This window comes from Athene cunicularia, assembly GCF_003259725.1.
Source record: "Athene cunicularia isolate RWA chromosome 9 unlocalized genomic scaffold, athCun1 chr9_part1, whole genome shotgun sequence".
Lineage (NCBI taxonomy): Eukaryota > Metazoa > Chordata > Aves > Strigiformes > Strigidae > Athene > Athene cunicularia.
The window spans coordinates 10,786,666-10,801,087 of NW_020799110.1; the positions used below are offsets into that span (position 1 = coordinate 10,786,666).

The 14,422-nt window shown below is 42.0% G+C and overlaps 1 protein-coding gene across 4 annotated transcripts in view; it reads left to right on the forward strand.

The window, feature by feature from the left end:
- The first annotated feature begins 2,326 nt into the window (after window positions 1-2,326).
- ABCC5 (ATP binding cassette subfamily C member 5) overlaps window positions 2,327-14,422 on the forward strand; it is a 51,066-nt gene continuing 38,970 nt past the window's right edge. For 2 of the 4 annotated variants that reach the window (XM_026854526.1, XM_026854528.1), the window contains exon 1: window positions 2,327-2,503. In XM_026854526.1, coding sequence (XP_026710327.1) covers window positions 2,375-2,503 — 129 coding nt within the window. In that variant the 5' untranslated portion in view covers window positions 2,327-2,374. The remainder of the gene's footprint in view (window positions 2,504-14,422) is intronic. The other 2 variants (XM_026854525.1, XM_026854527.1) reach the window with 1 other exon arrangement.

Genomic DNA, 14,422 nt, shown 5'->3' on the forward strand with positions numbered 1-14,422 from the left:
TATGTAACAGCTGCCATCCCACAGGGATGAATCCAGGACTTGCAGCACTAAAAGCATTAGCTGCTGCCACTGGAGCTAAAGAGGAAGCTCCTCTGGTTGGTAGCACCAGTACATTTATATCCTTTAGAACAAATGCTGGAGGAGACTTGTGACATACTTAAAAGGGGGTTATGCCTACACAAGTATTTTCCTCCCACCATCATACTGAGGGAGTATGTACACTCTCAGGACCACAGGTGTGACAACAATGCTGATACTGCTGCCAGCCACTGCCCAGAGCTAGTGTGAGTGGAGTGTACCCACCATTATTTACCAGTACAGTTTTCTACTAGCACTCCCTCCCTCCCTTTCAGATCTGCTCCAGCACTGGAGAAATAGAGGGCAGAAGTAGAGGCAGGGCCCTGGGTCCCTTGGCTTAAACAACACACTCTGCTCAGCTTTCCTAACACATTTTGCAACCACTTTGGCATAATGGATGTCCACGTTCCTCTTTACCTCTAGGCACATGATGTAGATCCTTCGGGTTTCAACATGTCGTCAGCTCAAAACCAGCCAGCCACTTCTGAAAAGCAGTTCTGGTTGCTTCCACAGTCCAGGAACCAAGGACACACTCAGAACAATTTCAGGTCAACACTCTAAAATGCAATACAAGTGATTCACCTCGAAGCTTTAAAACAGTTTAATTTTCTCCATCATTCATACTTGGTCCTTTATGTCTCTGCTGTTTAATTACATTGCTCAGTGGCTGCACATCTATTTACCCCTACATCCCAACGTGTTTGATGCAGACAAAGGTCTGTTTAATGACTGTTCAGACTTACTCTAAATTGCCTCCTGGCTTCTGCCTTAAAATTCACTTTCTGCGGGGACGTGGCATGTATAAAGCACCTTGCAGCTTCTTCCACAATAAAATCTCAGCTAAACCAATCTGAAACTGCATGATTGTGAGTCCTGGGGAATAGACTGCAGAAAAATGCAGCAGCCACGTGTGCTCTTGGTTGCTGTACCATGAGAAGGGCTCTACTTCTGTCTGTCAGTTTTCCTGTCCCAAAATGTTAGAGCATCTGCAATGGAGCTGATTCTCATTTTTGCCAGGAGTGGAGTTGGAGCTCTGCAGGATGTGTAACCGTAGTGTCAGGGAGCTCTGAGGGGGTTCTCTGGTACCTTACGGGGTGTCCTTGAATCTTTGCTTGTGTGGTGACACCTGCACTGCTGGCCTTGGAAGAAATATTCTGGGTCCAGTTTTACTTCCAAATTCCCATCTTTCATCTTACCTGAGTTTATTTCAGCTTTTCTATCAAATTGACTCTCACAAACATTATTGAGAGGAGAGCAAGGACTGCGGTGCAAACAGGCTCTATGTTATATAAACCACTTAAATGAGACATCAGCCAAATTTGGCTGGTGGAAAGAAGATGTCAGATGAGGACAGAGTATTTAAACACGGCAGGGGAGAAACTACAGCTCAGGGTTTCTTAAGGATATTTGCAGGCCTTTGTGAGAGGAAATGCAGGTGTGCCCGCCTCCTCCTTCACTGACTTCCCCGAGGCTGGGGCTGCACACCCTGTGTCAGGCTTTACTCAGGGAGCTGGGCTTGGGGAGCGGAGATGTTGCTGCTCCTCGGCCACTGCTACACGGGGACGCCCAGCCGCAGCCTCCCTCCCGCTGCTCCATCCCTTTCCGTGGGCAAAGCTTGACTGGGAAAGCGCTGGGAGAAGGTCACAGGCCCTTTAGCTGGTCTGAATCCCTCCAGCGGGGCACAGCCGGGGCTCCCCGTGCCTCCTGCCCCAAGCCTGCCTGGCTGCAGGGAGAGTCACGGGCCCGCGGCCGTGGCACACAGGAGCCGGCACCTGAGCTGCGGTAAAGGTTAAACCCGGATAACGACAGAGCCGCACCTTCCCCGGCCGAAAGGCTGTAAATAACCGGCAGCGAGTGACAGGCGGGTGCGATTGTTGGGTGTGTGCAACTTTAGACTCTAACAAAAGATTTCAGGGATTTGATCTCCCAAGTCAACTTTCTCAAGGTTTTCAACTAACTACTGTAGTTATCGTGTTCATCTGTCAGGTTGCATAATTGTATTTTGGAGTTCCAAGGAAGTATGACAGTACTCCAGTGCATTTTACCTCAGGGTATGTTTAAACTAGTTCAGGAGAAGTTAGTCTTGTGTGGGTTTCCAAAGTCACTTTATTACTGTCCTGTTGTAGTAATACTCTTTTACAACTGCTTTCTGATTCTTTTATTTAAAAAATAAACTTTAAAAACAAATGACTAAAAGAACTGGTGTGTTGGGCATAGCGTATAATGAAGTGGAATTTAATTATTTTTCAGATATTTGAGGTGAAAATACACTTGTAAACCCTGGCGTTTACAGAAGATGAAAGACATCGACATAGGAAAAGAGTACATTATACCCAGTCCTGGGTATAGGAGTGTGAGGGAGAGAGCCAACTCGGTGCAGCATGAAGAGCAGGAAGGGTCAAAATTTCAGCATGCTAAACATAAGGTCAGTTTGTTTTATTCATTGTTTGTTTTGCAGTCTATGCTTATTAAATTACATGCAGCAGCAGCCCCCTTGCTGTGCCAACTCTGTATAGATTCACTGCATTGAAGGTCAATAATGAATATTCCCTTTTGTGTGGAAAAGGTCATTCCAAGGGGTATCTTAGTAACAAGTCAGCACTTATTAAGCATTTTTCACTTATTTAAAAGTGACTTTTTAGTAATATTTGAATAAAATACTTTTGTCTAGTGTTCAGATCTTGATGTGAATCCAAGAAATGTTTTAAGCTTTTGTACTTAAGAGAATCATTGCAACCAAGTAAGAACAGTGAAGAGCTCAGCGCAAATCATGCACCATTCAGTGTTAGCAGCTGAAAAAACTCAATCATGCCATGTTTTTTGCAAGGATTAATTTTCTAAAGCAGATGTCTAGCTTGTTCTAGTAACAAAACTTTTACTTTTTCCCCCTCAGATGAAGTAATTCATATTGAATACTGTTTCATGTGCATCTGTGTATTTAACATGCTGAGGTGCTGTCATAATTCTAGTTGAATTTGAAAGCTGGGTATTGAAATAACCACTGGCTTAGAGCTTGCATGTCATTGTTCTGAGCTTCTCAATTTTTAAAGCTTGTTCTCACTGAAGGAAGTGCATATACCAAATGGTATACGGGAAAAAAAGCTCAGATAAATGAAAACCCTTACATCTCTGAAACTAATAACCTTTGCCAGTTGAACATTAAAAATACTAGCTGCTCTGAATGCTAGCACTGAAATATTTTCTTCTGTGTCTTCTTAACCTTACCTAAAATACTAATGTAGACCTTTCTGAAGCCAAACAAAGTTAATACTGCCTGTGGATTTTTTGCAATGACAAGGCTTGCAAGCATGTCACTGGGCGTTCCGTATAGCTTGCCTGTGACAGCCCTTGCATGAGAGGGCTGGAAATAGGGGAACTCGATGTATTTGCATGGAAGAATTGTGAAGACTCTTTTAAAAGGCTTAAATTTTGCTGTGTTATACTGGACACTGAGATACTATGTACTTCAGATAAGGCTTACCTTGTTTTACTGGGACTTAAAGGATTTTGTCAGGTGTTTATGTGGGCTAAAAGTGCTGCACTGCTGTTTTTTGAGCTTGGAGAGATCTGCTCTGCAGTAGGCTGAGTGCAGTTTGCGTTTGCAGGCCCTGCAGCTCCTAGTGTCCCTACAGGCTCTGTGACTCAGCAGACTATTGCTGACAGTGTTCAGAGGAAGGTGGAGTGTCTGATTGCATTAGAGCAGGCACTGATGCAGAACTAAGAGCCCTCTGGAATCACAGTGCAGCTTCTTAACGGCGTTTATTATGTTGATGTCATGGGCTTGCCATCCACTGTACACCGTCCAGTAGCAAATCTGCTCTGTCAGATGAGTGGTGACAACAGTGATGCCATTGGTGGGCAGCTTTGTTTCACAACCAGTGGCAGTGGAGTTAAGCAGTAATCATAGCATGGGATCTCTGCCTGTTGGTCTGCATCATCTAATCGTGTTGATGCCTGGTTTAACTTCTCAGGACAAAATCCTGATTTTATCTCTAAACCTTCTGAATGCATGAAATCGATCAAACCAGCAGACTTGTTTTTTCTGAAGGCTGAAAGTAAGCCAAGACCTGCACATCTGTACAGTGTGGCATTAAAATGTCAAACTCTGAGGCAACTTCAGGTCAGCTTAACTCTGTTGCTGTAGTCTTGTTTACCCTTCCATCTCTACCATTTGATTAGCTTCCTATGACTACAGGGTAGCAGCCTCAGATAACTGATTGCAAAACAAGGATTCTGTAAAATTTGTGGATACTGATGCAAGAAAATGGCTCACACTAGTTCTTGCCTAGAACTTTGTCTGGTTTTGTTTCTCTGAGTAGAGGAATGAGCTAACTTACCTTGCTAATGGAATTGACTAGTTCTGACAGGTTACCCATTTGCCTTGCTAGTCATCTTGTTTAGTATGCCAGAGTTGAGTTAATTTCTAGCTCAAACAATTGTACCCTTTTTGTTTTGCTAGCCTTAACTTGGATGTATACTGTGCATAAATGCAAACAGCTCTGAACTTGTTGCTGCATGTTAGTGACATTAAATCCTGTTTACTTGCAAAGTATTGAGGCTAAGTAAAAGGAGCTATATTCATAACACCTTGTCTAAGCTACATGCTCATGTTTGTGTACCAGGCTTCTTCCTGTCTAGTTGAAACAAGACCTAGTTTCAGCAGTGTTCTTAGATTTATCACTTGGAATGCTTTATGCTGTTGGTAACAGGGATAATCAAAGACCTCTCTTTCATAAGGTTGAGCTTTGCCTGTTTGGTCAAGCATTTCCTTTCTGTCTGTCACAAAAGGGTAGTAGTAGCTGTAGCTCAGCTGTTAAGAAAACAGTGTTTCAAGGAGAAAGAAGGGACTTCCCTTTAACTACTTTATGAAACCTGGCACTGGGTCAGATGCCCAAGCTGCCTCATTGGGCACATGTTGGTATATGCTGGCACATCAGTGATGTGATGAGGAAGGGTAGGACCACAGCAGTTCAGATAGAGGGGTTAAGCTGCAGTCACTTGGACAACAGTCTGACGTGCTATTAATACAAATTTTGGGACTCAAATTTATTGTAGAAAACCTAGCTCAGGGTTTGAACTAGGTTGACCAGAAAATGACAAACCTGTAAGCATCATATGCTTTTGCAAGTGAAAAGCTGCAGGCAGGTTAAGGCTGTTATTTCACCACTGACTTCAGATCTTTGTGGAATGCAGGTTTGGAACTGTTCTGCAGCACAATATACTCCATGAAGTAGACTTCTTTCTAACATATTGCATAGGTACCTCATACCTAATAGAGCAAGGTAGAATGGTGTAGCTCCCTCTGAGGAGGATACAAGACATGCTGCCTATTGTAGTCAAGGGCCATTGGTGAGCGATGGTGACTGCTTCTGGCCGGGCTACAGCTATGTTTGATCACTAGCATGACTCATTGGTTTTCCTGTATTGCTGCATTTTTATACATACTTCTTGAAGTGGATGAGTGGATTGCCTGATCAAGATCTTTATAGGTGACTTATTTTACTACTGAGTCAAGGTCCCAGAGCCTTTTTATATGTCTGTCTGTCTCTGTCTTGCATGAAGGTTGTACTCAGTATTGTTCTTTCTGTCCTAAAACCTTCATACTGGTGTTCAGGTTTCCTGCTGAAAGGATGCTGTAATAGCTGCTCATGAAAATAATGAAAAACTTGCAGTTTTTTCCTTTAGAAGCTTAAATGCTGTTTGGTCACAGCCTGAAAGATCACTTCTTTGAAAGACAGGAGCTTTTCAAATAGGCTTCCTGGAATCATAATTGAAATCATGCTGCAATATAAGTAGGTCTAATCCAACATTTCCTGGTGCTTAATGGGAATGTTGCTATAGAAATTTGGACCACTGAAATAGGCACTCCAGGACTAAAATTCAAGGAACAGGTTTTTATTCAGCTTGTGAATGCATGTATTCACCTCATGAATAAGTTTCTGCAGTGTGTTCTTATAACAATTGATTTTTAAGTCTTTGTTGGAGCCCTTAATGTAGTTTACGAAACAGGGTGTTAACTACATGTTCCCAATGTGTAATACAGTACTAATTGGGTTTAGTGTATGTAGGGGCATGGCTCGTCTGAATGAAGGTAACTTGTAGGTGGACTTGCTGTCTAGCACTGCAGTCAGTCTTAATCTGGAAGAAGCTGTTACATTACCAGTGAATAAAAATTAAGGGATGTTTTGTAATACTGATTTATACGTACACCTTTAGAACTTTTGTTCTCAGAATGCTTGTGTGCCCTTCAAGTTGGATCTGAAGTAATTATATTTTTTCTCATGAAGGCAGTGTGTTCTGAGAAGGACAGATCCCATTGTGTCCATGAAATATATTCTAAAATGATGGATGAGGAAGAGAAGTAATTTGTTCTCAAATTTGGTTTTGGAATAGGCTCTTCTCAAATGTAGATTTCATGTTTGTTTGGCACAGCAGGCGAGTGAGTATTTGTCTCCCCTACCCCATTATGTTCAAAACAACAGAAGAGGATGTAGAAGCAGCTTGTTCTCATGATACACAATGCTTGTGAGAACTCAATTCTTGAAATTTGAGTCCCTGACTTAACAATGCTAGGGCACTAATTTACTAATTATACTCCAAGCTGCAATTGGTTCTGACTGGAATGCAGTGTTCAGGATTCGGTTCTTGCTGCTGAAGCGTAATGACTGCATCTATGCCATCTGTGGTAAGCCTCCAGTGCAGACTGCTGCATTTGAAGACACTGGGCAGTGTGGTACTGCAGTGATTGCTTTAAACATGCAGGGAAAAATGTGTTGCTAACTTTAGCTATCAGAAGCTCTACTAATATTCCTGTCCTCACCTTGATTTCTTATTTTTCAGGTTTGTTTCTCACAGATTTTGCCAGAGACAGCTGAGAATTTGATCAGAACTTACTGGAGTTGATGTAAATCCTTCAAGCACTGATAACTTTGAAGTGATTTATCACTGACTGTTCAATAGTCAGATCAACTCTGCCTCTCAACCTCTCTGGAACATCTGAAGTGTCTGAACCAACTGTGCTGAACAACACATTCAAAAATAGGGATGTGAATGTAGCCTGGTGCTTTGGCGCTCCATGCTCAGAGCAGGCCTTCTAGACAGCTTAAGTATAACCTTTTAGTTGTATCTGAAGCTGCTGGATGTCTCTGCTTTTTCCCAGAAGATTCCATATCTTGGTCCATAAATAACCAAGTAAATGCAGAACTTTAGGAATCACTGCCCAAGCAGGCTCTTAAGGCCTGTAGGTGTACTGAAACAGTAACTACACAGAAAGTTACTGCTTTATTCCTGGCTCAGACTGCAGCCAGAAGCTGCAGTAGTTTGAGCTGATGCCAGTGCTCACTGTGTGAGAAGGTGAAACTGCAGTTTACTCCTTGATGAAGATAACTGGCAAAGTGCCAGATTCATTTTGATTGCCACTCAGCTGGGCGTCTCATTGGTGTCTGTTAGGAGAGATGTGCAAGAGTAGAGGAAATCTGGAGGTGTGTTCATGTATTTCTGAAACTCGTAATTGTTGCCATCATCTCTATATGGCTACACTTAACAGACGAGAGAGCCTCAAGCTAACAGACTACACACAAGTGCAGTTTTAGATACATTATTTTCTCAGATCATGGCTGCATAGAAGATGTGGGAAATACATGTTTCATGGCAACACTACCTTAAGTAAAGCTGACATAGGTGCAGGTATATAACAAGAAATCTGAATTCTTACAATAATTTCAACCTAGAATTAGAATTTCAGCTTTTGCAGTATAATGCAGTTGTGTATTCTGCTGCAGAATCTGACTGCAAGGAGATACTTATTTCCTGGGGCTGTTAAGATAAAATTGGAAACTAACACACTATTAAGCTTTGTATTGTTACCTGACTCTTCTGTCAAGTAGGAAAGAAAACAGTTTGTCCAGGGATCTTTGAAAGCCTTCTGTAAAAGGCTGTGCTAGGTGATGCATGCTCCTCTGTGGATCCTGCTTTGGTGTGTTCTTCCTCTGCTGTGAACAAACTGCTGCAGTATAAGGGCACTGATGCAGGGAGCAGGTATGATACTCTGTAAAAGGAAACAGTTCCTACTGACTAACAGACAGTAGATCAGATCTGTTACAGATACTTAACATCAGTTCTGAAGGATTAAAATCTAATGCTGTAGTTGAGCAGATGAAATAGCAGGAAAATTTAGGTGACTGGATGACTAGACCAGTTCTGTGGACAGTGCCTGTAAGAGCTGCTGCATACCATTATTCTTAGATGGTTTTAACTGAACACTGTATGGTATCTGTCACAGGAACAAAGCCTGATGCAGAGTCTACAACTTATGTGGTGTCTGAACACATGCAGTATGGTGCATAGAAACATATTGTGATAATAAACTGTAGAAAAAACATTGCTCTGAAACAGAAACTCCCCAGCCCTCCAGTTTTATTATTCTAGAGCATTTCAATGCCCAGTGGATGGTCATTGGCAAGCTGAAGTTCCTGTGGGCTGGGGCCCTTAGACAAAGAACAGTCACTGCTGGTACAGGCAGGAGACTTCTGGGGAAAAAGCAGCCACTCTTACGTATCATGCTGAGAGAAGGGAGATAGTATTTTCCTGTTGTAAATTTGGTGCTACTCAACCTTTCAAACCATTGCACAAGAAGGAAAATGGAAACTTGCCTTCCTTTAGTGCTTCTACTTTGGTTAACTATTATGCCATTTACAGATATTTGAGGTGAGTAGACAGTGCAGCTCTATCAGGAGCATGTAAAATGCTCTCAAGGTCAATATTGAACTATTGTGGTGATTCTTTAAGAAACTTGTTGGAAGATCCTCAGTGTGATCAGCAGAGTTGAAACTCAGGGATAAGTTTATGTAATGAACTCAGACAAGTGAGGTGCTTGCTTACTGAAGGTATGTTCTTCACTAAATGTTAACTGTTTTTATTTCTTCAAGACAAATGAAAGAACTCTTAAAGTTCTGTTACCTTTGTTGTGATTTAACCCCAGGCAGCAGCTAAGCACTATGCAGCTGCTTGCTCACTCCTTCCCAGTGGGATGGGGAATATTTGGGGGGAAAAAAAGGTAAAACTCGTGGGTTGAGATAAGAATAGTTTAATAGCTAAAATAAAATATAATAATAAAAATTAATTATAATGAAAAGGAATACAACAAAGGGAGAAATAAAGCTCAAGAGTGATGCACAGTGCAGTTACACACCACCCACTGACCAGTGCCTGAGCACTGATCCTCCCCCTGGCCAGCTCCTGCCAGTTCATATACCAAGCATGATGTTCTAGGGTATAGAACAACCCTTTGGCTAGTTCAGGTCAGCTGTGCTGGCTATGCCCTGTCACAGCTGCTTGTAAACCTGCTCACTGGCAGAGCATGAGAAACTGAAAAATCCTTAATTCAAGAGAAGTGCTACTTGGCAACAACTAAAACATCAGTGTGTTATGAACATCATTCTCGCTAAAACCAAGCCAGTACTATAACCAGCTACTGGGGAGAAAATTAACTCTATCCCAGCTGAAACCAGGAGATTTGAGAACTCTGAACACCATTAGAGTATGTGCAGAAGCAAGTATTCATATTACTTTCTAAAGATGCATTAACTCCAATATATCACTGAAGAACTGTATGTATTATCCTGGTTACAGTCATGTTCTGTCAAATTGTTTTACCATTGAACTTCTGCTACTAATGTACTCACTAACTTGACACAACATCATTGACTTGGTTGTTGGTGAATGTTTTATGATGATTCTGAAGCCACTCTGAAGAAGTGATATCTCTGCCTTATCTTCCACGTATATATGTACGTATTACCAGCGGAGAAAGGAGCTGTATGTCAGCCAGTATGTATCAAAAGTTTACCTGAAACTTGCAGGGGGATTAACTGGATCTGAGAAGCTTTATACTTAGTAACAGGAGCAACAGAAAGGCAAACTCCTTCCCTGGGCAGAGACATTCTCTAGAAGAATCCTGGTGTTCTGGTTAGTTCACAACTGGCTGCCTTTAGTGCACTAACCATCTTTTGTTTAAGTATTAGCCATGTGATAAAACCTCAGATCTGGACACTTCCTGGTATTGCCTTTGACTACTCTTGGCCGCTGTTCCTTTGTCCAAAGCAGACTTGTAAATCCGCCTGCTCGTGACCAGAAGTGTGTAAGGAGCAGATTACCTGTCAGTGAAGGAAAGCCTGCAGTATCTTTTCCATTGTAGTATTCCACATTAATGCTGGAGACATTCTGCCCTACAGTTGTCTCCAACTCTGTACAGTTATAAGAGTTGCCAGAAGGATCTAATGGATCTGTCCCAAACTACTGGAGAACTTAACGTGAAATGAGTCAAAACTCACTTATATGCAGGGACTTCTGACACCTTCAGACACTGAGATGGTTATTAGATTTTGAACATTCATACCCCAGTGCTAAGGAGTAGTCAGCTGTGGTCTGAACTGCATACTGTGAACAGGCTGTTCCACAAACAAAATCTGTATTTCAGTCCTTTTTGAGGGCTAAGGTTACGGTATTTCAAAGCCAACATGTTTGGAGCCCTGAGGTGTTTACTTAGTTCATTTGCCATTGTGCCCCTTGTGTTTGGAAGCATGTGTTGGTACAGGAAGGTGAACTGAATAAAAGGCTGTTATAGTAGGCTTGGTAAATGCTGTGCTGTCAAAGCTTCAGTCATTCACTGGTGGTTCCACTCCACAGAAGTTTGAGTTTAAAGGCTACTTCTGGTGTTGTACTGAACTGACCTCTTTAGCTTCTATTGTAACCTAGTTTAGGCATAGGCTGAGTAGAAGATGGTACTGGAAGAACACCTCCAGCATATGGCAGGCTGTCTGCACGTTGTTCAGGGTAGTAGAGCTTACCTGAGCATGTCAGGAACCAAGTCCTTGGCTGCGCTGTGCTGGTTTGATAATGCTTAGCGGAGAGTTAGTTTCCCAACTTTGTGGTCAGAGCACATGCTAATTCTGTAGGGCAACTTGTAGTTAAGAGTCATTATTTCCAATTCCAGAGGAGTCTGCTGTTGCTGTACTGTTAGCACACATGAACTGTGCAGCTCCAGTTCTGGATGATCAGTGTACAACCTTCGCTCTGAATGCATCCCATATCCTTTGATTACAAGATCATGAATACTAGCTTTAATGCAGAACAGAAGATATAGATTCATGAATACCAGAAGCCTAAGCAGGTACACAGTTGCTAATCAGATGGGCACACAGCAGCTACTGTTGCAAAATCCAAAAATGAGCACTAAATGACAAACTCTGTTTAGAACATCTCACCTCAATGCTAATAATGCTTTTCAGAATTCAAGGGCAAGGTCAAATAAGCAATGTTCCTGGAAGAAACTGATATAACTGTCCTCAGCAAGGACTCTGTGTACATCAAGTAAAAATGCTCAGTATGTGACTAAACTGCTCAGGCTCATCACAAACTTACATACCCTATTCTTGTTTGGTTACGGAGCTGTGATATCGCTGTCAAGCAGTATTGGGAGACTTCTGCTCTAAGCTGAGCGTGTATAAACTTGGGCTAGCTTTGAAACCATGACTCAAATTTTATTTCAACTTGTGCTAGTCGTAGCCCAGAAGTGCAGCTGCAGATGTCTTGTGTAATATAGTCCCATGCAGCAGTGTGTTGGTGTAAATGACTGGACCTCAGGCTGTTGAATCTGAACTCTTGCCACAAGTCTGAACACCTAATTCTCTTTTCACTTAAAAATGACACAGCTGCACTTAATCCTGTATTTAGGTATATGGTTGTGCTGTGAAGAGCTGTTCTTCCCTGTAGCAGAAGCTGAGAAGGCAGCAGAGACATGAGCTTTTATTCATACTCCCCTTGTCAGGAGGTGGATGAAAACGGAGGCCTTAACTTCCAGACTTGGTTCATTGCAGCAGTTTTAGAAGCTGTAACCATAATTTCTAGGCATCTAAAGCTATCCGGTGGTCTTATTTTGGTGCTCAGTGAATTGACCTGTGCTGTCTGTACTTTGCGATCAATGTGTGCAGATGTCTAAAAGATCAATGCCTTCTGCCTCATTCCTCACACCCGTTGTCTGTGATCTAGCCCAGTGCCTGCTCCTTGCTGCCTCTTCTTCAGGGAGACAACTGGTATGGGTGCGTGACAAAACCAAACTAGTCTTAAATAGGCTCACTTTCTAATCAGGCAGGGTATTATAAAGCATTCTAGCTACAGAGTAGGCTGGGAGTCTAATGCTGCAAATCCCCCTGTTAATACTTTTGTAGATTGTGTACAGCATCAAATCCAGTGAAAGAAGAGGAATATAAAGTTCATAGAGCACTTGCTGCTTCATCGAGCAACAGCAGATTTGAAAATTTCTGGACCTGCAAACAGACTTAGTTTTTAGATGCTCCTGGGTTTGGTGACTTTCAGAAGTCTGGACAACAGTGCTTTAGGACTTGCCTGTGCTACCTGCAAAAGCAGTGTGTAAAACCCCTAACTACTTACAAGTGGGGTTATGCTGGAAAGACTCAGAGGAATTTCTGGGAAGAACAATGTAATTAAAACTTCAGAGTATCACTTCCTAGACTCTTTTATTTTGGTTTAGTTATCCTTAAGCTAACTGCAACAGTTTGTCCTATTCTTCCCCAGCCCATACAAACACTGCTCTGGAGTCTAATGGGGCTCTTGTTTGCACATAACTACAAATCTTTGAAACACCCGGCCTTTAATGAAGTCTCTTAAATATTTTAAATTTATGTTCATCCAAGAGTTGTAATATGGAGAATACTTTAAGCACTGAGCAGAGCTGGTGATCATATAGTTTTCTCTGCACATATGCCCGCACGGTCCTGAGCTCCACTGTGCTGGTCTGTTAGTTTCCCATTTGCATCTCCTTACTGGGAACTTGAACAAAGGAGTGAGGAGGCCTCCTGAGCTCTGCCTTCTAATTGCAAGAGGTGGAAGTTTCTGTTCTGTAGCATTGCCAACTCAGACTTCTTTACTACTTAAAACAACTTTGACTTCATGTAATAGTAAATCCACCACAGTAGCTTTTGTATTCTGCATCAGCTGTGAGGAATAATAAAAGAAGCCTTTATATGCCTGCTCTAGTTTGCTGTCAGGTAGCAGTAGGACCAGAAGAGAGGCAGCTTCTTCCTTGCTCTGATCTGAGCCCTGAAAGATGCTCTGCCTTATGGAAGAGGAGACAATAGTTGTTTAGTAGGTGGGGTTTGGGTCATATGTTGACTGCATACACATCAAATTCTTTGCAAGATCAGCAAGGGATGGAGAAATCTGTTTTGCTTGGCCTCGAAGCCTGTCTGGTTTTGCTGTTACCATCTGATGTTACAGTTGTCAAACCAATCAATTGCTCCCTTTTTTTTTTTTTTTTTTTTTTTTCCTTTCCATATACAACATGGCTGCCTCCTTTCTTTTCACCTGCTCCCCATCCATCAATGCCCATGTTGGCTGCTTAGCAGGTTTTAGGATGTGTCCTTCTATTTCACATATTTGAGTTTGCTTGCCTTTCTGTGTAATGTTCCTGATGCCCCTCTTGTTTCTTAGAACTTGTCTTGCTTACCTCTGACATCATGTTTAACACCTTTGTAGCTCAGCTCCTAAAGTTTCTGTATTTTCATGGTGTTCTCATCACCTTGGTATGTGGATTGTGAATGTGGTGCTGTTGTCTTTAATTTAATAAGCAAATCTTTTTTCCTTGCCCTTAGACAACTTATTTTTCTCACCTCACTCAGACTTTCTGTCATAACATGTCTTGATCCAGCCATGTTGTCTTTCTGGTTCTTATATTACTTTATGTACTTACTGTTGCTGTGACCAATTTGTTGGACAAGGAAATAATGATAACAGGTGCTGATAGGGTTTTGTTACGCTCTCAAGTTGCAGAAAGTCAGGGGGCAGGTGTGCTGCGGTAGCAGCACCAGCCATGCTTCTCTTTCTCTGCCTGTGAGATAGCTGTGGAGGTAAAAGAACAAAACAAGATCATGTGTGTAGTGATACTTTGTCAGCACTCTTCATACTCTTGGGGATTGCCCTCAGGATTAAAAATTTTAACTGTTTTCTTCATCTGTTAACTTTCCCAGTCATATATTGAATCAAATCCGCCTGTACCCATGTGTGCCACAGCTTCATGAAATGTGGAGTACAGAACCATTATCCTCTGTTAGAAGCTGCCTATGGCTTCAGAAACATTTTTGGAATCTGCCAAGCTATTAATAAGATGCTGGGTAAATGATTGCTGTTGCCCTCTGTCCTTCATTTAATAAGCCATGATATGCTTATCCTATGTGATTTTAATTCACCCATTTTTAGTCCATTTATGCATTTGAATTTTACAGCATCCTATGACAGAGAATTCTAAATTTAAGTATGCTTTGTGTGA